General features: G+C 39.4%; 1 protein-coding gene across 1 annotated transcript in view; it reads right to left on the bottom strand.

Annotated features, from left to right (window-relative positions):
- WDR27 (WD repeat domain 27) overlaps positions 1–24,564 on the bottom strand; it is a 2,477,832-nt gene that overhangs the window by 1,679,672 nt on the left and 773,596 nt on the right. The window contains exon 9 of the mRNA XM_044072816.1: positions 5,382–5,514. Coding sequence (XP_043928751.1) covers positions 5,382–5,514 — 133 coding nt within the window. The remainder of the gene's footprint in view (positions 1–5,381; positions 5,515–24,564) is intronic.

Raw genomic sequence — 24,564 nt, 5'->3', positions numbered from 1 at the left:
CCACCCCTATATCCTCCCTTGAGCACAATATCCTCTATAGTCCTTTACCATAAAGGTAGCCCTAAGAAAGTCAACCTTATATCTAACATCCACCCAGACCTCAACTTCTAAACCTAAAATTACTGAGTTATGCAATTACTGTAGAAATGATTTTAATCAATTGTTTTTATCAATTAATACAAAATTTGATCAAAATGAAAACACGACAAACTAGAACTCGCAACACTCCAACAACTAATGAACACAATAAAGTTCTAGCAATGTTGCCACGATCCAATAAGTTAAAATCCTTTATTCAGACACATAAATAAAACTGATTTAGCGCTTTCATCTACGTAACCGTAGACTTCATCAGAACACTTGTATCTGGTTGCATAAACATATATATATATATTTAAAAAAATGCCAAAATTATACAATTGATTAATTGTTATTATAGGCTTAAAGTCACAAATGAAGGGAATATACAAACATACAACAAAATGTTTGACAGTTTCGGGATACAATTTATGGAGTTTATAATTGTATGTAACGACAATAAAATCAGTACTTTATTACAAGAAGTTGAAAGGATGAATACTGATATTACACATGATTTAGTATTTCCACAATGGGAACAGCTGCATACTAAACAATATAGATATGCTGAAAACAATTGTAAAATAATTTTTGATAGAAAGTGTAAGAAATTTGTTCGAGACACTATCAGTATGCAAATTCTAAGGCATATAGATGAATATAAAAAATATAAAAAACAATGGATACAACTATAAAATTAAAGAAAACACAGCGAGGCAAGACCTACAGGAAGATAGGTTTTATCACAATGATTTTTTTAGAGGAGGATTTAGAATACAGGGGGAGTCCCAGACGGGGTATGTATCAACGGAATTTCAGGGAGGAAAATCATTGGAAAAGGTAGGGGTTAACAATACAGATAATGTTGATGATACACATAGTATAGTTAGAGAAGGTGTAGTTAATATATGGAAATATTTTAAAATATATAACTACTCATCTATTATGATTAATGAGGAACATTTCCAAGTGTTTTCAAAAGGTATGAAATATATACCTCAAGGAAAATTTGACTTTGTTGATGCCTTAGTGGAGCTTAAGCTATATATTAGAAAGCTAAACCTGGGCCTGTTCTTTCAGGACAAGACATGTGCATATATTACTACTACAGCTTTAAAGAGAAAATGCAGATTTATTCCTCCTATGCATAGCACCTTAGCAACATTTGAGAAAGTTATAAGTAAACAGATATATCAGCTTAAGAACAGATGTCAAAATGAAGGAAATTCTTATATGTGGAATAAGAAGCTTGATAAGATTCTTGAACAGCTGCACGCAGCTAATATAAAAGTACTGGTGCCTGACAAAGGGGGTGGAGTGGTGTTATTTGAAACAGCTAGATATAATGAGAAAATATTTGAAATCTTGAATAATATTGAGCAGTATGAAATGTCATCATTAAATCAAGTTAATATTGCACATAGACGTATTGATCTTTACTTAGAAGAATATCTTCTGGATGAAAGAATAGATCAGGTTTTATATGATTTTCTTAAAGTACAATATCCCTTACTTGCCACTATTAATGGCATACCCAAAGTACACAAAAATATTAATGATCCTCCACTTAGACCAATTATTGCTGGAACTTATAGTAAAACATTTCCTTATGGGAAAGTTATTGATCAGTGGCTAAAGAATATATATAAGAATATCCAGCATATCATTAAAGACTCTTGGGAATTCCTAGGGAAATTTACACAGGATATTTGGGACTCGCAACTGTTATTTGTGACTATTGATATTAAGGACCTGTTTTCATGTATACCTAAAGGTGATGGAATAAATAGCTTTATGAATAGTGTTAGTACATATAGTGAGTTGGGACAAGATAGGAAAGATCTAATTCTTGAGTTTATGAACATTGTACTGGATAATAATTTCATATACTTTGATGGGGAATACTACAAGCAGAACAATGGAGTGGCTATGGGGGGCAGCTTGTGCCCCCATATATGCCAATCTTGTTCTGTTAGATTGGGAGAGTGAGTTTGTGTTAAGTTCACCCTGGAAGAAATATATGACATTATATATTCGCTATTTGGATGATATTTTCATCCCATGGAAGGGTAAAAAGGAAGAACTTATTCGGTTTGTTGAATATATTAATAATACCACCACGTACCTAAAGTTTACCCATAACATTGATCATATAGGCATTAATTATTTGGATGCTTATATATTTTCTGATGGTACTAAATTTCAGTTCAGAATTTATAGAAAAGAAACTTTTTGTAATAGTTACCTTGAATATACCAGCAACCACCCATACTCACAGAAAAGAAGTATCATCAAGGGCCAATCTATCAGAGTGGCCAGGATGACCACAGTCAAGAAAGACTTCCTTAGAGAGATGGACTTTCTAAGGAAGTTATTCACAGATAGAGGTTATCCAGAATATTTAGTGAAGGATGTAACCATGTATATTATCAAAGAATGGGGTAAGAAATATACACCTGTTTTGGGTGTAGGACCACCGTCTAAACAGATGTATATGAATACCAGTAATTCCATTTTAGTACAAGGTGGACAAAACTATCAGAGGGCATGTATACTAAAGTTTGGTAAACAGGTGAAGGAGATTAAACAGATTATTGATAATAACTGGAATATAGTCACAAGTGATGAAAATATTAATGATAAACTGGGGGTGAGACCATCTTATGTATATAAAACTGATAAAAATCTTAAGAGAATATTTGAAACAAGATCTAATGTATTTAACAAACAGATATACCAAGCAAAGGGTGGAACTACTAAATGTGGACACTGTAACCAATGCCATAGCATTATAGATAAGGAGAATATAGTGCTTCATAACATCATAAGAAGCAAGATTAATTTTAGCAAGGGTAATTGTCAATCACAGCATTTGATATACCTAGCTATATGTTCCTCCTGTCATTGTTTTTACGTGGGTAAAACGGACAGGAGGTTAAAAGATAGAATATACGATCATTCGTATTGTATCCGGAAAAAAGATACTAATAATGCCTTGTACAGGCATATAAACAGTAGTCCAGGCTGTGTTTGCTTTTTATTTGGCATTTTGGAAATGGTGAAACAGAATCCTAGGGGTGGTGATATTAAGGCACTGGTTTCTGAAAAGGAAATTAGGTGGCAAATTAGGTTAAATGCAGCAACACCCCCAGGATTAAATGATTATATACCTACTAAACCTCTTTTAAGAAATTAAAGAATTCAAAATATCTGAAAAATTAGAAATTAAACAGCACAGTTTAAAGAAAAAGAAAAAATTCCTGGTGAAGTTTCCTATTAACTGTGGGTCATAAATATATTGATGCTAGTATATGCTTATTTAAATAGATGCTGAAGTTAATATGTAAAAGTTACTTATGTAGTTTTTTTATATATAGACATAATAAGCAGATGTATTCAGAAAGAAATTGTTTTTATTAGATGGATGGTATGGATACCTTGGTGTATGCAACCATATAAATGTTTTATTTCATCTTTTATATTTTTATATAGTAAGGTCACACATATTTGTAATAAGTAACTGTTTATCAGACTGTTACTTGTTTTTTATGAAGTTATGAACGTATTTTTTGGAAGCAGCTGTGACTTTAAGCCTATAATAACAATTAATCAATTGTATAATTTTGGCGTTTTTTTTAAATATATATATGTTTATGCAACCAGATACAAGTGTTCTGATGAAGTCTACGGTTACATAGATGAAAGCGCTAAATCAGTTTTATTTATGTGTCTGAATAAAGGATTTTAACTTATTGGATCGTGGCAACATTACTTGATCAAAATGAAACTGAAAAAAATGATGAAATGGCTTTCTATGACATCATCCTCAATCAACTGTTCAAATACCTTGAAGAAGATCCCAATGTGCATCATATATTCCATTAGAAGAATACCTATACATCTATGTCTCCTTCAGCCAGTTCCAGCAATGACACTGGACACGTTTAAGAAAGGCAGCGATGCAGATCACACAGCAGTAGTTGAAATTATCTTCCTTGTTCACAAGTCAGCACACAAGGGTAGTAGCTGAGTTTTCATAAGGAAGTATCACTACATTTTCTGCCCTATGAACTTTCACAAATTCTACTTTCTCTGCCTTTCAGACATAAAAAAAACCTCTGTGAAGGCCTGAAGTCAAGTAAAACTTTACTGTACCCAGTGAGACTACGTGCTTTGCATAACATAAAAAACAATGCAACTGAAGGTAGATGTATTTTAAACAAATTCCATAGTTTGGATTCAAGTCACCCTGTTTCCACAACAGACAATAGTCCCAGTTGACAGATGTTGTGATTTCCAAGAAACTGTAAGCACATAAAGATGCATGAAAATACACTCAAATATGCAGAGCTCAAACAGATCCATCAGGTCTACTACTACTTCTGCCAGGAAGCCACAGTTCAAATTAAATTTCAGCTCAATGAAGGATTACTTTAGCCAACTTTGAACTAAACATCTCTTTGAGAGAGAGAGAGAGAAAGAGGGAAAAGAGAGAGAGTGAGAGACGCTCAAACATCATCCACACACACAGAAATGTCTCCCTGGATCCATGTTATGATTAAATTCATGCCTTCTTAGAGGTAAGGAAAAATCTTTGTAGCATGCTCCTTTGATTAACTGTTATTTTTCAACAAGCTGGCAAAAACCAAGATTCATGTATAGACTTCAGCCAGTTCAGCTAAGCTCTACCATGTACAATCATACATAATAAAGGCTTACCTGTTTGAATGGGTTATAGCTATCTCTAGAACACAAAACAATGCCTAAAGCAGTTTGTGGAAGGGTGGCATCTGACAACTACAAGAGCTTGAATCAGACTTGGAGACAAACATTTTGGATAAATTTTGGTCAGACTAAAAAAAAATCTTAACTCAAGAAATATAAAAACAGTAAAATGGATTAACCAGAGGTGTTTTTTATATTTTCCACATGAATCAATCCAGTTTGGTTTGAGTGTTCCAGTACACACTTTTTAAACATGACCCCGTCCCGCCATTCTGTTCTCCATTTCACTACACACATAAAACAAATGCAGTAATTTATACCATATGCCTGTAGTTTATTTACTCTAATCACTACTAAGCAATGACTATGAAAACCTTAAAAACTATTTTGCCTTAGGTCACGTCATGTAAATATTCATACTCGGAATTAACATAAAACATAGAAAAATTGTTTTAGTTACAAAATTGTTTCCATCTGAATTTCTTAGAAAGTGCACTGTTTCACTGGGGTCAGTCACTACGTTTTACAACAAAACACACATTTTTTTTTCTTTCTTCTTCTCAGTACAAAGTGCTTACCAGTTTAGTGTTCCAGAGAACTCAGAATTTTGTTCACAGGAAACAATTCGAAGAACTGATGCAGCTATCTCTGTCTTTTGGTTACATTTGATGTCACTTTCGCTAACAGTCAAACTCCCTACTTGCAGGACATCTGGAAAGAAAACCAAATATAAGTTAATGCACTCTTCAAATCAAAATTTTTGGATCTCGAACAGGCTACTGAAATGTCCCTAGTCTAAGCAGAGAAATTTCACATGACACAAGTACTGTAATACTTAAAGCAGAGAAGCTAAGTACTCACTACCATAATCTATACTTCTGAGGGTTTAAAAATGCATTCCACTTTTAAAGGTTACTGAGTTAATACAAAGTGCAGTATTTCAGGTCTTGTTCATTATAATTGCCATTCAGGAATTTCATTCTGCAGTGGACTGAAGTAGACGTGTCTCATTTTCTGGTCTCTCACTATGCTAGGGATGGAGCTGCATATATATTTTCTTTTCACCTCAGCTACAAAATGAAGAGATAAAATAAGTAAGCACAGCAAGATGGGTAATGTGCCATATCTGCCATATTAGTCAGCTGTTAAGCATGAAAAAAGAAGTTATGCTCTTACCATAACATTCCATCTGTGTTGTCGATTTTCATTCATTCTTGACGAATGTGACTTGGTTCCAATCCGTGGAACCAGCTCAGTCATTATACAGCTCATGCCAGCCAACAAATCTCTCAAGCTAAGACTCTACACACAATGCCCCTCTCTCTATAACCTCAGATCGAGTTTACAGCCAAGTACATAAATATAACAGAAAGATAAAAGAAGCCATGTCTAAGGTGAAACCTAAAATCTCCCTGAACAAGTGCCCAAACCTCCAAAAGTCCATAGGAGGATGCAGGAGGGTGGGATGCCAAGAATGAATGAATGATCGACAACACAGATGGAATATTTTCGTAAAAACATAACTTCTTTATCTGATGTTGTCAGTCTTCATTCATTCTTGACAAATGGGACAGAATGCCCAGCTACATTAGGTCCTGGGTGGTCCTATGGAAGGATATTCATGAGCACCATAAAGCCAAAAGATGCTCTTCCCCTGGACACCATATCCGATTCATAATGAGTGATAAAGGTATGGGGAGTAGCCCATGTTGCAGCTGCACATATTTCTTCCATGGATGCCTTGGAATGGAAAACAGCTGAAGTGGATATAGATCTGGCGGAATGTGCTTTAACAGGTGCAGGCAACTTGCGGTTATTATTCTTCTTTCGGCAGCTCCCGTTAGGGGTCTCCACAGCGGATCATCTGTTTCCATTTCTTCCTGTCCTCTGCATCTTGCTCTGTCACACCAACCACCTGCATGTCCTCTCTCACCACATCCATAAAACTTATCTTAGGGCTTCCTCTTTTCCTGTTACCTGGCAACTTCATCCTTGGCATCCTTTTCCCAATATACATCCTTCCTCAGCATATGTCCAAACCAACATAATCTTGCCTCTCTGGATTTGTCTCCAAACCTTCCAACCTGGGCTGACCCTCTAATATATGTATTCCTAATCCTGTCCACCCTCGTCACACCCAGTGCAAATCTTAACATCTTTAACTCTGCCATGTTCAGCGCTGACTCCTGCCTTTTTGTCAATGCCACTGTCTCCAACCCATATAACATAGCTGGTCTCACTACCCTCTTGTAGACTATCCCTTTCACTCTTACTGCTACCCGTCTGTCACAAATCACTCCTGACACTCTTCTCCACCCACTCCATCCTGCCTGTACTCTCTTCTTCACCTCTCTTCCACACTCACCATTACTCTGAACTATTGATCCCAAGAATTTAAACTCATCCACCTTCACCACCTCTACTCCCTGCATCCTCACCATTCCTCTAGCCTCCCTCTCATTCACACACACATATATTCTGTTTTAGTCCTGCTGACCTTCATTACTCTTCTCTCTAGAGCACATCTCCACCTCTTCAGGGTCTCCTCCACCTGTTCCCTACTCTCACAACAGATCACAATGTCATCTGCAAACATCATAGTCCAAGGGGACTCCTGTCTGATCTCATCTGTCAACCTGTCCATCATCATTGCAAATAAGAAAGGGCTCAGAGCTGATCCTTGACGTAATCCCACCTCCACCTTAAACGCATCCGTCACTCCCACCGCAGACCTCACCGCTGTCAAACTACCCTTGTACATATCCTGTACCACTCTTTCATACTTCTCTGACACTCACGACTTCCTCATACAATACCACAACTCCTCTCTAGGCACTCTGTCATATGCTTTCTCTAATTCCACAAAGGCACAATGCATCTCCTTCTGACCTCTGTACTTTTCCAGTAATACTCTCAGAGCAAACATTGCATCTGTAGTGCTCTTTCCTGACATGAAGCCATACTGCTGATCACTAATCATCACCTCCCTTCTTAACCCAGCTTCCACTACTCTTTCCCATAACTCCATGCTGTGACTGATCAAGTTTAATCCCTCTGTAGTTACAACAACTCTGCACAACACCCTTATTCTTAAAAATCAGTACCAAAACACTTTTTCTCCATTCCACAGGCATCCTCTCACTTTCCAAGATTTCATTAAACAATCTCGATAAAAACTCCATTGCCATTTGACTTAAACACCTCCATGCTTCCACAGGTATTTCATCTAGACCAACAGCCTTGCCATTCTTCATCCTCTTCATTGCTATCCTTATTTCCTCCTTGCTAATCCACTGCACTCCATGATTCACTATCCACACATCATCCAACCTTCTCTCCCTCTCATTCTCTTCATTCATCAGCCCCTCAAAGTACTCTTTCCATCTGCTCAACACACTCTCCTTGCTTGTGAGTATGTTTCCCTCATTATCCTTTATCACCCTTACCTGCTGCACATCTTTCCTAGCTCGGTCCCTCTGTCTTGCCAATCGGTGCAGGTCCTTTTCTCCTTCCTTAGTGTCCAACCTTTCACACAACTTTTCATATGCCTTATCCTTAGTCTTCGCCACCTCTCTATTTGCCATGCACCTCATCTTCTTATACTCATGTCAACTTTCTTCATCTCTCGGACAATCCCACTTCTTCTTTGCCAACCTCTTTCTCTGTATACTCTCCTGTACTTCCTCATTCCACCACCAGGTCTCCTTGTCCTCCTTCCTCTTTCCAGATGTCACACCAAGCACCTTTCTAGCCATCTCCCTTACTACCTCTGCTGTAGTTACCCAGCTATTCGGTAACTCTGCACTGCCACCCTGTGCCTGTCTTAACTCTTCCCTGAACTCCACCTCACAATTACCTTTTTTCAGTTTCCACCATTTGATCCTTGGTGCTGCCCTTACACTCCTCCTATTCCTCTTGATCACCAATATCATCCTACAAGCCACCATCCTATGCTGCCTAACTACACTTTCCCCTGCCACCACTTTACAGTCTCCAATCTACTTCAGACTGGCCCTTCCACATAAGATATAATCCACCTGTGTATATCTTCCTCACTTTTGTATGTCACCCTATGCTCCTCCCTCTTGTTAAAATACGTATTCACCACAGCCATATCCATCCTTTTCGCAAAATCCACTACCATATGACCTTCTGCATTCCTTTGCTTAACACCATACCTACCCATCACTTCCTCATCCCCTCTGTTCCCTTCACCAACATGCCCATTGAAATCTGCTCCATTCACCACTCTCTCACCCTTGGGTACAGTCATCACCACTTCATCCAGCTCACTCCAAAATGTTTCTTTCTCATCCATCGTACACCCAACTTGTAGAGCATATGCACTAACAACATTCATCATTACACCATCAATTTCCAGCTTCATAAACATCACTCTATCCAACACTCTTTTCACCTCCAAAACACTCTTAGCATACTGTTCCTTCAGGATAACCCCTACGCCATTTCTCCTCCCATCCACACCATGATAAAACAATTTGAACCCACCTCCGATACACCTAGCCTTGCTCCCCTCCCATCTGGTCTCTTGCACACACAATATACCAACCTTCCTTCTGTCCATCATATCAGCTAGCTCTCTCCCTATACCAGTCATACTGCCAACATTCAAAGTTCCGACCCTCACTACCACAGTCCTAGCCTTTACCTGCCTTCAGGCATGCCTTCCCCCTCTTCTCCTCCTTTGACCAACAGCAGCCCAATTTCCACCAGCGCCCTGTTGGCCAACAGCACTGGTGGCAGTCATTGTTAACCCAGGCCTCAACCGATCTGGTATGTATATCTATACTGTTGTCCGCATGTATGATTTGGCAAAATTTTCTGCCGGATACCCTTCCTGATGCAACCCTCCCCATTTATCCGGGCTTGGGACTGGTAGTTATTATGACTGTAAATGAAATTAACACAATCCCTAAGCAATTTTGGTAAAGTAACTTTCGAGACAGGTTTAACCAAAGTTGAACCTGAAAAGGACACAAACAATTGATCTGATTTTGTAGACTGTTTTGTTCTGTCAAGACAGAAACATAACTGTCTATGAACATCTAGTAAATGCAAGCAATATTCACTTTTATTTGAAAAATTGGTAAAGAAGATGGTCAAATCAATAGTCTGATTAACATTAGATTCTGAGACCACCTTAGGTAGAAAAGAAGGGTTGGTTCTCAACAAAACCCTAATCATATGAAAAATCATATAAGGAGGCTTCACACATAATGCCTGCAATTCAGAAACTCTCCTGGCAGAAATGACGGCCATCAGAAAAAGAGTTTTTCATGACAGGAACAAGTAGCTGCTGACTCAAAGGGCTGGAGGACTAAAGATTGTAGTACTTGGGTCAAATCACATGGAGCTACAGAATCCTTAAATGGAGGCTTTAGACGTAAGGTGCCTTTAAGAATTAATGTATGATCGTCAAACTCATTGTGAAAATTGGAAATGGCTGCAAACTGGACCTTGATGGTGGAAGCGGAAGCTCATTGATAAAAAAGTGAAGCCAAAAATTCCAAGACCTTGTCAACAGGTGCTGCAAAGGGATCTAAATTATTTGTACGTACCCAAATTGAAAATCTCTTCCATTTGCTAAGATAGAGTTTCCTGGTGAACAGTTTATGAGAAGCCAGAAGGATTTTTTGTACTGAGGGGGGCAATTTTTTCTGCCAGGCAAAATAGCTGCTCCTGTGAAGGTTGAGATGCACCAATCCCTGTGGGTGAGACAGCAGGTCTTGGTCCGGAATCCAAGGATGGTGAATCAGGTGAGGCGAAAGGAAGAGGAAACGAACTTGACGGCGCCAATAGGGTGCAATGAGGATCACTTTGCGTCTCAACCTTTGGGCTTTCTTCAAGAATTGGGGAATGAGAAGGAATGGAGGAAAGGCATAAAATAGTCCCGGGGGCCAATAGAGGAGGAGTGCATCTTTCAGGGACTCCCCCGGCGGGGGAATTAAGGTAAAATAGCTGCTGCATTTGTTGTTTATTGGGGAGGCAAAGAGGTTGCAGCAAGGCTGGCCCCAACAATGAAAAATTTTTATCATTGCCTTGGTATTAAGAGACCACTCATGAGGCAGGAGAATGCATCTGCTCAGTTTGTCTGCTATCACAGTAGAGCTTCTCAGGATATGCATTGCTATTAGAAAGCGGTTGGAAGAGATCACCCATTGCCATATCCTGAGAACTTCCTGGCACAGGGGATAAGATCTGGTTCCACCTTGTTTGTTGATGTACCAGACTACTGACATGTTGTCTGATTGAATTGCAATTGTTCCGGAAGGATGGACAGACTGAAAGGCTTGCAACTCTAGAAGCACTGCCCAAAATTACAGGACACTGATGTGCAGATTGGCTTCTTGCAGGGACCAAGTGCCTAGAACATTTCTCAGGTAATGGGCCCCCCACCCAATCCGGGAAGTGTCAGTGGTCACTGTGGCCATGGGTGGAGAGGGAGTGAAGGTGCGATCCCATAGATTTTCCTCTGACTTCATCCACCAGGATAGATCCTGCTTTCAGTAGTTTATCAAAATCAGATAAGACATTGGGTGCATCAGTATTGACCACTGTGCAGCTAAGAGCCATTGAAGCAGTCTCATATGAAACCTTGCCAGTGGCACTACGGTTATAGTTACTGCTATAGATCCTAGGGCTTGGAGGACAAGAAGACCAGGAACTTTGTCTCTGGATATGATGAATTGTACTTGTATCCTTATTTTTTGTAGTCTGTGTAGAGGGACAGAAGCTACACAAGAAATTGTATTGAGGCATTCTCCTATAAATTCTAGGTCTTGTGTTGGAGTCAGCTGTGACTTCTCTCTGTTGATCATAACGTCCAAGGACTGGAAAAGATGTAATATGAAGTCTGTGGCTTGAAGCAGTAGACACCTGGTTGGGGTGGTGAGGAGGCAGCCATCTAGGTATGGAAACACTCGGAATCCGCATAGCCTCAAGTGAGCTGTTAATGCTGCCATGCATTTGGTAAACACCCTGGGGGGCTGTGGTGCGACCGAAAGGCAGCACTCTGAACTGAAAATGACTGGCTCCCAGCCAGAAATGGAGAAACCTTCTGGAGCATTTGTCCATCTTTATGTGGTAAGACGCGTCCTGAAGGTCTATAGAGCACATCCAATCATTTTCCTCAAGAAAGGGAAGAACAGACTGAACAGTGACCATCTGGAATTTTGTTTACTGAACAAACTTGTTCATAAGGCTGAGATCTAAAATTGGTCTCCAGTCCCCTATCCTTTTTGGCACTAAAAGGAATCTTGAGTAAAATCCGAATCCTCTTTGGTCTGGTGGAACTTCTTGGATGACTCTTTTTTCCAGCAGTTTTTGAATTTCTACTGCTACTTGGTTCCTCTGATTGGGTGCAACACTGGGGACTCTTTTTAGGGAGTTTGGAAAGAGAGTAAGGGGAATGTGGTAACCTCTGGTGAAAATTCTCTGCACCCAAGCATCCAAAGTTATCAATAGCCAGGCTGTCTGGTGCAGTGAAAATCTTCCCCCAACTGTTTCCAGATGTAAGCAACTGGGCCTCCATTCAGGAGTGCTGGTAGAGCTGCCCAGAGAAGGAGTCTCTGGAGCCCTAATTTTGCATGCCACCTCTGCCATGGGGAGGGCATCATCCATTAGAACTCCCCCCACTGCCCCAAGGGGAGTATTCACCACATGTGTCCTGAAAAGGCCCTTGGGACTTTTTGAACCACATTTTCCCACTCCTCTGATTCCTAGAGTAGGATCATTGAAGAGTAGAAAAATGAATTCCCACAGCAGAAAGGGTCTTTCCATCTTTTTTGCACCTGGCTAGTGTGTCTCTGTCTTTGGGGCCAAACAATGAAGATCCATCAATAGCAGCATTGATAAATGAAGATTTGAAAGGTTCCATGAAGTCACAAAAATGCATCTAGGTGTGGCACCTTATGGCAACACCTGAACCCACTACCCTGGTCATTCCCTTGGCTGCATGAACAAATTCAATATAGACTCCAGGATGCAAGCTGAGAGGCAACATTATCCCCCCGCCTTGTCAGACACAGCCCCGATGTGGGTATCCGATAGTTCCTTTATCACATCCCTTTGGAGTCTAGTGAAGTGTGCCATGAAATTCAAGGACCTAAGAGTGAAGTTCAATGACACATAGACCTGCTTCCAAAACCTGTCCATCATCCGAGACTCTCAGTTAGGAGGGTGGCAGTGGAACTCTCCTCAGCAAGTTCCTATTTTGGTGGCCACCGCCACCACCATGGCATCTACTGCTAAACCTTTCCCCAGTGTGGTTGATCTTCTGGAGATGATAATATTTTGTCTGACCTCCGGGGAATCAGTTCTATGGAATCAGGACCCTTCCATGCCTGTTGTGTGATTAGCTTAATAGGTTCGTCAGCGAGCGGGGTCACCCAGGAAGTAGATGGGTGAGCACTGAAAGCCTGCAAAAACACAGATTCCTCTGTGGATGGGTTTGTGGTCTTCCAATCACCACTCTGTTTTAAGATTTCCAGGATGTCTCCAAATGAGACATCTTCAGGACATGACCAGGGAGAACCCTCCCTTTCATCATAGTCTGTGTCTTCTGTGACAGATTCTTCCAGAGAATCTAAATGCTTCCTCTTGCAAGTCTTCTTATGGGGTAGTTCCTCAGTGGGGATCACTGAGGAAGACTCCAAAGAGAGGGGTCCTGAACAGAGATAGCTTGCAGTTTCAGTGCCCGCTGTTCCGACTTGAGAGATGGTGGCAGCTGTGGTCTAAAAGGTACAAATATGTGACACTCCAATGTAGATGGAGTCAGCTGAATGCCCACAGAGGCTAAAGCTCTCTCCATAATGTGAAAGGTAGGCCCACCCGAAGAGGATTGGGAGCCTGGAACTGAGAAAGACAACCTTGGAACTGGGGTCACACCCTGCTCCAAAGGACCATCCTCCAAAACAGGAGCCGGGAAAGAGTCCGAAACTGTCAGTGTTCCAAGAGCCAAGGAAAACTCTGTGAAAACAACAGGGACCCTTCCAGTGCTCTCTGAACTGACAGCCAAACTGTGGCTCCAAGAGTCTATCAGTTCAGAGGGAACCGAAGACATCAGAGCTGATACAGGCACCAAAGAAGGAGCTTCTGTTGGCACTGTAACACAGGGTACTAGAAGTGGTGGGCTCCGAGCCTAGTGAGGAGGTCAGAGGAAAAAAATCAGGAGAAGTCATAGGAGAGAAGACCTCGGCTCCAGATGAGAGGGAGGTCTGAGTGGGTGCAGGAAGACCCCTGGTCACCAAAAGCTGATCCACTAACCTCATCATGTCTACCTTGGAAAGACTTCTGGTTGATCGGACTGACATCCCTAAGGAAGTCTCTAGCCTATCCAAGAAGGGACTGGGAAGTTGACCCAGAAGGGGGTCTACAGAAGGGGAGTACCTTATTCAGGGAAGCACTAATGTTTCATGCTTAGGCACCATATGCTGCAGAGCAGATGGAGAAGTTGGAACAGAGTGGGACATCAAAGATGCCGGTGGCGATGAAACTGTCGGTGCCAAGGCTCTTAAAGTCAGTGCCAACATTGTCAACGTCGGTGTCAAAACGTTCACTACCAAGGGGACCATAACTGTCAATGCCGAAGCTTGTTTGACAATCAGTGTAGGAATCTTACTCTTCAGTTACGTGGAGACTGATGGAACTGGAGACTGCCTTTTTGAGTCTGGCATGGATGGAGAGCCCGGCACCGAATGACTTCTCTTTTTATGTTCAGTTTTGGTTGAGGAGGACTCTGGCTTAGACATGGCTTCATCAAAGGAGGATTTTAACAATCCATTCAGAATCAACTTATTTTGGCATTCTGCCAAGGTTCTAGAGCTAAAGCTTTCACAGATCTTACAATTAGTTTCCAAATGGGGCACACCCAAGCAATATACATATGAAAGATGCCTGTCTGAAATGGGCATCTTTCTTCCACAATCCTGCTCTGTTTGAAGCCCAACAAGCCTTTCTGCTTTTCCGCCATTTAAAAGAAAAACTCACACACCACACACATACTGAAAGGACAGAGAAGAAAGCTACCAGCAATGGTAGGGGAAATACCAAAAATGGTAAAGGAGGGAAATACCAGCGATGGTACAGAAGCAGATTACCTAAAAGGTAAAAGGGAGGGGAAAATTACCAACAATGGCAATACAAATTACTATTAGGTAAGAAGGGTAGAGAGCTAATTTACACACACTAAATATAACACGAGAAAAAGAAGCTACTTAAAAGTATAGAAACTATGTCTTAAGGGAAAGAATATATAATTGAAGCACTTAGCTGGAGAGTATCAGCTAATGCATCTTGTTACCAGAGTGGCAAACGAGATTCGGGGTAATAGAGAGAGAGGCATTGTGGGTAGAGTCTTAGCTTGAGAGTTTTTTTGGCTGGCGCGAGCTGTATAACAGCTGAGCTGGTTCCTTGGATTGGAACCGAGTCTCATTCATCAAGAATGAATGTTGACAACATCTGATATAATGCTATTGGGGGGGGACTAGTCATGTAAAAAAATAAAGATATATGAAGGAATGCTAACAATAAAAATAATTATTTTTTTCAAGAAATCACTCAGTTTATGAGTCAATCAAAAATAAGTTAAAGCAGTATCAGTGTCTCAGCATGTAGTAAACTCACCTTCAGTGCTGAAGCTGTGGATTCTTTTCCCACATCAGGATTTTTTTTTTGTTTTGTTTTGTTTAAATACTGACATGGTGGTGTAGGAGAAGTGAGGTGCTACGTTCCTGAGGTGACATCTTTTGCATGAGATACCCATTAACTATTAGCCATTTTCCAAAGAAAGGTTCTCAAGCTACTTACGATTTTGGCTATGTTTGCTGTTTGTATACAAATGCTTTTCTATCTCCAAAAACAGTTCAACCATTTTTCATGAAAATTTCAGGAAATATTACTGGCAAGATTACCTTTAAAACAACCTCAGATTTCACTCATACCCCCAAAGACAAAATCACAGCTGCAAAAAGTCTGTCATTCTTTTATATCTCAATGACATAAATAAATAAGGTTAACAGAGAAATAAATCTTTCTTACCCTGAAATCATACCTTTATTTATCTATTACTCTGAAGAGAAATAAAAGCTATGTTAGTTTTCAACTGACTGTTTTGCAAATACTGCAGTTTGTAATTTTCAAAGGGCCATTCTTTTCTGAATTTGTCTCTAACTTTAAATAACAGTATTTCTGTAAAGTTTCAAGATGTTTATTATGTTTTCAGGTCAATGCCCTTAGATGGTTAGCTTTTGTTGCATAGAACTTCATCTAATAGCTAAAAAGGAAAGAAGACAATAGATTCTCTGATATAAATGAGTAAAATGTGAAAACACTGCTATAACATATACAATATTTCTTCTTTTCCTGAGGAATGTATACTTTTCAGTTCTAAATTTATAAGACATATTCTGGTAGATACTGACTTTGTTAATCTGAACGAAATGTGAAATAAACATATCCATGGGAATCACATGCAAAAATTGGCAAAAGCCAGATAACCAAAATGGTTACATATGACTACTGGTGGTATCTAGCAATACAGAACAATATCTTGGTATATTAACATTCTCAGAATAATATGGGTTGACCATCAGTCATTCTCAGTATAAAAATGCACACAACTTTGAGATGAAGTAATGTACTTTATGGCATGAATCTAAATGGGGTTCATATTTCCAGTGACAAAAAACTTATTAACTTATTCAGGGGACATGAATAAGATTTCTACTAATGAGGTAATAGTAATTCAGTACAGCAGTAGTCTAGGCCATTACTATATTCTGAAAACTGAACAAAAGTTCAACCAAATACCTGATATGAAACACAGTACAATGCAAAATGTCAAACTATGACAATAAAGGTGAAGGAACCCTTGCATTTTATACCTATCTACAAAAGGCCACATCACATTCTCCCTTTCTGAGATTTCTTTATGAAACTTTCAAGCTGTAACAACAGAGGATGTTCAAATACAAAATTCACCCAAGAGTGCCCATCTACAACAGTGAATTTGATCCCATCACTTTAGTTGTTTCAAACTGAAGCATTTTAGTTGTGGCATGTTAAAATTTAAACTGTGTTTTTTTTTCTTTTCTGGTAAAATAGGCAGACGTTTCAGTTGTGATGTAATGAAACCTCAATAAAGCAGTATCCTAGGCCATTACTGTATTCTGCAAACTGAGAAACTGTTCAACAAAATACGACAAAGGAAACAAGCGTGTACTGCAAAATGTCAGACCTTGGCATTAAAGACACATGAACCCCTTTATTTGCTATCTAAAAAGCTGTATCTTAGTCCCTCTTTCAGGCAACAGCAAAAAGGTAGTCAGCTATAAAATGCACCTAAGACTGCTATACTACCCTTAAGAATTTCAGTGTAATACAATGTTAAATCTGACTCACTTTAGCTTTTTAAATTATGGTATTTGAGCTGTGGCATATTACAAATAAAAATATATTTTTTCTGCTAATATATATGGTATTCTTTTATTTCTGGTATATACCATATCACACATGCACTCAAGTCTTTCAGCAACAGGTACTGTTTCAACTTTGTCATAGCCCATGTTGGCGTAAACAACTTGAGATGTACCTCTCTGGACTATATGAAGAGAGACATGACTGAGCTCTCAGACTATGTATCTCAGGCAGGTATGCCCCTAGCCTTAAGCAGCAATTTACATTCACCTAGGGTGATGCCTCAATACAAACAGAAAATTATTAACTTCAATAACCATTTTAGCTTCTGGTGTCATTCTAAGGGATCCTCTATTTGTTAGCTTGGGATGATATGATCGACAGACCTCGATGGTTTGCCAGAGACAGTCTTCATCTGTCACCTCTGGGATTTTGGCTACTGGCTAAGGCTCTTGCCACCCCCATAGTGCCTTTTATAGGCAGTGTCTTAGGAACAAAATTCCCAGCATAAAGACTCCATCTAAAAACAACCTCAATGTTGCCTCACTGAGAACCGGCGACTGGCTTAGTAGAAGCTTTGTCGTCAGTTTTGGGCCTCGGTTGTTTTTCTCTATCCTTTTCTTTGCCTTTTTTGTAAACTCCGGTAGTCGGATGGCTATCCGATGACATTTCAGGATAATTAAATCGGCATCCAAAAAAGTTTAAAGCAAAATCATACCAACGCTTAATGGTGCGTTGGTTAAATCTAGCACAAAACCGACAACCATAAACGTTGTGATCAGGGCCTAGGCAAGGAAAACAGTAAGAATGAAAATCCTTATGAAGTATTTGCTTCTCACAAGAAATACAATTATTAACTTTTTCTGACATCGGTCTGGAGCAAGAAAAAAGTTTCCCCAACGGGGTACTTAGCTTTATTGAAGACTTCGGATGAAACTCAAATACGAAAATCTCAGGAGTCGGCCGACAGGCACTTGTGAACTGCTTCTGCTTCGGGCACTGCACGGCAAGAAAGACTGAAGAAAATGGTGTCGGCTGCTTCTTTTATATCCCTGATGACCTGATGTCAGGGAGTGGGCAACAGCAGCCGATGCAGGACCCAACACTTTGGAATTCAGGTCGGCTGAGGGCAACCTGCCAGCAGGATTACCCAAATGTAATGACTGCAACAGTGAAACACGAAGAACATCCTCAATGTTATGCTGCTAAATGCTAGGAGCCTCAACACAAAACTGCAATCACTGGAAGCTGTCCTCACCTTGGAAGACACATATCTTTGTGCAGTCATAGAGACCTGGTTCAAGGATGTGGAGAGCACTCCAGCCATACCAGGGTTACACCTCCTTCTACACATTCAGACGTCAAATTGAAAGTGTGAAAACTAAAGGAAGTGGTGTATCAATATTCATTAAAGATAAATACACCTCCAGATTGGTTAAACAGTATGACTCCCTGGAGGCACTTCAAGTGCAATTAACTGTTGGTAGGGCACCTATTCAAGTCATTGCCAGCTACAGGACTCATCCATGAATCAGGACACCCAGTCTGCCTATTTGGATCTACCTGAGTCTATCAAGATGCATCCAAACACCATGGTTTTGCGTGACTTTAACTACCCATCCATTGACTGGGTAAATTATTCGTGCTCAAATAAATTTCGCAAAGGTTTCTCGACTTTGTTCACTCCAATGCCCTGGGGCAGCTGGTTGGCACCCCCACAAGGGGTGCCAACATTCTGGATCTGGTGCTCAACAATATGGGGGACCACTGTAGCACTCCCACTTTTAGGTCCTCCATGGTGAGATCTGATCACAAATCCATCTCATTCAAAGTAACTATCACAACTAACCCCACCCCAGCAGCAACTAAACTAAAAAACTTCTCGAAAGCAGATTATAATCTCTTACAGGATGGTATAAATAGTTTCATTGCATCTCCTCCCTCAGATGGAACTGAGAACTGTGCTGAGCTTTGTACCAAAGCTTTTACAAACACCTGTATGACTGCACTGACTAGGCCATACCTGATAGGACCAAAACAAGCTCCTTAAGGAAGAGCAAACCTGCATTGTGGACAACTGCAATTAACAGACTTTACAATAAGAGGAAGAAATTGCTGTCTAACAGTAAGAGGGAGTGAGCCCTCCTAAACTGGAAACATTCCCTCCTCAGCTTTAACAAGTAAACAATACTTCTTGTGAAGTCCTCCAAAGCAAACTACAAGCCCAAATTAGCTTCCTCAACAAAGGACAACCACAAGGCATTCTATAGTTACATATGTAACCTAAAAAGAAAGGCCCAGATTTGTGCAGAACTGGTAGTTAATGATACCACATATACTGAGCCTGCGGACATAGCTAACCTGCTGGTCAACAGGTTCTGTGAACATTTCAGTCCTCTGTCCCCACCACACATACCCCAAAATCCAACTTACCTAACTTTCAAAATACCGAGATGAAAAATGCAAAACCCCAGAAGACCGATCATTCAGAGCACTGACAGATCAATATGGGTAAGTAACTCCTACCCCAACCCTACAAACACACTAACACCAAAGCAAACAAAACCCACCTAGGTGGGGGGCTTTTCCCACATACTTCCCCATGTGGGGGGCTGTGCCCCCTCACCCCCCAAATTAAATATACCAACTCTGAGATTGCACTGCTGTGGAGGTAAGGGGAGAAGGTCAACATGCTGGCCAAGCGGTTACTTACCTGTAGTGATCTGTCGATGTTCCAAGTGGTCAATCTTTTGGAGTTTCAGGTTTTTGGCCTCGGTCTTTTGAAAGTAGGGTAAGTGGAATTTTGGTCTACTGAAGTAGACCCAACCCATGACATCCATACTACCTGTCCCTTACCTTGTATGTTGTATCTCTAAACAGCAGGTCATAAATGCCCTCTCTGAGGCCAAAAATACAGCATCTACGGGGCCTGATAACATCCCAGGCTGCATCTATATAGGCTCCAACATGAATTAGCAACACCACTGGGTATGTTTTCGCTCATAGTCTAAGCACCGGCTTCATACTAGCTGAATGGAAAACAGCCACTGTTGTTCCCTTGCACAAAGGTGGTGCTTCCACTGACCCCGGGAACTATAGCCCTATTATCCTGACTAGCCTTATCTGCAAGGCCATGAAGTGAAGCATCATGGACCTTGTCAACAAAGATATAGGTAATCTCCAAACACTTGACCCTACACAGTTTGGATTTGTCAAGGGGAGATCATGCTTGTTAAACCTGGTGGACTTCTTCGAGACAATCACCAAAGCCCTGGAGTGGAGAAATCTGTGCATACAGCCTACCTGGACTTAGCCAATGCATTTGACACTATCCCTCACTCAGGCATCATTGACAAACTTACCCAACTAGGCATCAAACCTTATATCATTAGATGGGTCACTAACTGGCTCATTGATAGAACTCATATAGTCAAAATAGGGGAATCCAGCTCCAAAAGCAGAGCTGTAACCAGTGGTGTTCTACAGGGATCAGCCCTGGGACCTCTACTGTCTGGAATCTATTTCTCTGAAGTACAAGCAAAAAATTAAAAGTCTGTGGCTGACAAAGTTTGCTAATGACTGTAAACTGGGAGTGGTCATAGAATCTCCACAGGATGTCAACATCCTACAAGAGGGTCTTACACAAACAAATGATTGCTGCTAAAGTCATGGCCTTAAACTCAGTACAAAAAAATGTATTATCATTCCTTTCGGTAAAAGCGATGTTCCTACTAACTATCACATCAATAGCAACACCTTAAGTACGCACTCAGTGGTAAGAGACCTGGGCACACAGGTTGACAGCAACCTTACCTTTGACCACCATGTCTCCACAGTGGTAAGAAGGGCATTCTATATTGCTCATCTCATAAGTAAGGGCATTTCCTCCAGAAAAAAGAAGTTATTACCTCCCTGTATTCTTCACTCATCAGGCCAATAATTGAGTACAACGCCCCTTTTGGTAAGTACCTTTCTAAGCACCTGCAGCAATTGGAGAAACCACAAAGGTTCCTCACAAGGAAAATTCAAGGTCTTCACCATCTGTCCTATGGGGATCAATATAAGCAACCCAAAAAAACAATATGAAATATGAAAGAAACAATTGAAACAAATCCACAACTGAAATGCAAATTTAATCCTCTGATGTCTCGGTCGTAGCCTTCAAGGAGTAAAAAATGTACAAACACATACACTTTATATAGACCAAACACCAATTAATAAAACAATTATACAATAAATCAATTGTCTGCAAAGCACAGCATTATGTCAAATGAATACTCTCCAATTTAAATCTTCATTAAGGCCCTGTGGATACATAGTGTTAAATTTTAAGATATAAATAGCTTCTTTATATAATTAAACCTGTTTAATATTCAAAAAATCATGTCAGGAACAATTTATTTTTTCCAAAACTGTACCTTGTAACCCCTCATTTTTACTATTATGAAAATTTCTAAAATGTACAGCTATAGAACTTTCCTCTTTATTATTAGTAATGTCCCTAGCATGTTCCATAAGCCTAACCTTAAATGCCCTTTTGGTCTCCCCGATGTAAAATTTATTACATGGGCATTTAAGGGCATATATCACCCCCTCAGAGTTACAACTAAAATACTACATGTATTAAAACAAACATTATTAATACAGGGGAAACTATTAACTACAAAACTACAAGCCTTACATTTACCACACTTAAAAGTGCCATTTAATGATAAACTACATTGTACATTAGCTAAAGGCATAACAAATCTACTCCACTAAAAAAATGTTATATTCTTACCTCTTTTATAAGAAAATCTTATTCTGGCATCCAACCATGATGACACATTATTCAAAGAACTAAAATAGTCCCAATAATGGTTAACTAACTTAATCAATTCAGCAGTAAAACAACCATAAGTTGTAACAAAATACAAGATGTCCCTTTGTTTATCAATCTTATCATTATCTGCATCTGGGCACCTAGTATACACATTATTACTAACTTTTTTACACCTATATCCACAAAACCTCTTTAAACTATTTTGAATTACTTCCTTAGTATATCCCCTCTGGCTAAACATTTGCATCAATAAATTCAATTCCTTATCAAAAATAACCTCATTATTACATAATCTAGAAATTCTTAAAATTTCCCCATACGGCAAGGCTTCCAACGTATGTGGGGGATGGCAACTAGTGCCATAAACATACTGTGTACCTCCATCAAACTTTCTATTGACAGATGTTACTAAATTATTTCCATCAACAATATTTAAAATTATGTCAAGAAAAGGAATAGATGTACCCTTTTTAAACCCATCAAACTCCAAAGAAAATCTATTTCTATGCAAGTCTAAAATAAAATTATCTACTAAAGCTTCACCATCCTCAACCAGAAAAATCAAATCATCCACAAACCTATAATATTTAATAACATGTTTATGAAAAAAATTATTTCTATACAAAAATTCAGATTCAAAAAGGCCCATAGCTAAATTTGCATACATGGGGCCAAAAGCTGCCCCATAGCTGTACCTTGTTTTTGTCGATACAGACAATCATTAAATTCAAAAAAGTTATGTGTCAAAGAAAAATAAATAAGCTCTAAAATATACTCAGTGGCAGGATGATCTCCTAAGAAAAATCTCACAGCCTCCTTACCAAATTGATGGCTAATGTTAGTGTAGAGGCTCTTAATATCAACAGTGACCCAATACATCCGCTCATTCCACTTAACATCTTTAATCTTTTCTATAAAATCAAAAACATCAGTAATGTATGATGGTAAAGTCTTTACCTTAGTTAATAAAAAATTATGTAAAAAAAAGACCTAAATTATGCAAAAAATAATTACAACCAGAAACAATAGGTCTCCCCGGTGGTGTTTTTAAATTTTTATGTATTTTGTGGAGACAGTAGAAGGTAGCCATTTTACAACCCTCTATATTAAATTTATTCTTTAAATCTGTTTGGGAAAAATAGCCTAACCTTTCACCCTTCTTAAGTAACTCATTATATTCCCTTAAAGCATCATTATACAAATTACGTCCTACATTTTCATAGACATCATTATCATTTAGATGATCAATACACATTTGAAAATATTGAGAATAATGCATAACAACAAGCTTATTGCCTTTATCAGATGGTTTAAAAATATCTTCATTCATTTTACTCAACTTAAGCAAAGCTTTCCATTCCTTAAAATAAAACAAATATTATATTGTATATTAGCTCTGCATTTCATATATTTTTCAAATGCATATTCAATAGAAACGTTTAACAAATTTACAAAATGCACAACATCATTATTTAGAACTGTGGGTGTAAAACAACTCGCTTGTTTAACACATTCAGTATCAAATTTATAATAGGCATCGTACACATCATCCGATGTGCACGTATGAAAACTGTCCAATGAAGAATCGAGACTATCTACGGAAGATGCTGAACTCAAATTGTCATGTAAATTATAAAAGAAACTTTTTAAGTGAAGCTTTCTACCAAATCTATAAACATCACTTTTCATTTCATGTACACGAGAAATCACAGTGGGGATAAATTTCAATCCCCGATAAGTGAAGCTTTCTACCAAATCTATAAACATCACTTTTCATTTCATGTACACGAGAAATCACAGTGGGGATAAATTTCAATCCCCGATTAAGAACAGCAAGTTCAGTTTCCGTAAAAAAATGTCCCGACAAGTTAACAACATAATCTTGTTCAAGAGGTAGAGAAGAAGTATCACCATTTACCTCTTTTATGTTCCCCTGTGGAAATTGTTCTCTATGTAATGGTCCATGGGCTTCTCGTTGGCGTTTCCTCCCCTGGGGACCTCCTATGTCCTATGGGGATCATCTGAAATCACTGTCACTTTATTCCGTTTCATACAGACTACTCAGAGGAGATCATTGCCTTGCATATAAGGCAGTCTCTGACCCTGCATTATAAGAATGCTTCATATCAAAAAGTCAAATGGTACACAGGTTACTCACTCTTAAGACCTTAACCTGGTATGTGACATTAATAAAACCTGCTGGAGGGACATATTTGTCTCCTAGAGATTACCGCATCTTTGGAACATACTTCCACTTAATGTCAAATAGAGCACCTCATTGGCCCTCTTCAAACTCAATGTGGATGATTGGATGGGTGACTCTAAATTCATCCAGGGGTTCCATCTTTGTCCGTCTTGGACAGGGGCAATAAGTTCTGATTGTGGAAATAAGAGTAAGAACTGGCAAGGCTCGTAAGGACCCTAGGGCCATTAGCCTAGTAACTTCCTATGACCCTATGAACTCGGTAAGTATTTTAGGCCATTACTGTTTATTGCTTAGCAAG

The sequence above is a fragment of the Protopterus annectens genome, chromosome 1.part0 (genome assembly GCF_019279795.1).
Source record: "Protopterus annectens isolate FY-2018-M chromosome 1.part0, PAN1.0, whole genome shotgun sequence".
Taxonomy (NCBI): Eukaryota; Metazoa; Chordata; order Ceratodontiformes; family Protopteridae; genus Protopterus; species Protopterus annectens.
This window is presented reverse-complemented; position numbering and strand designations above follow the sequence as displayed.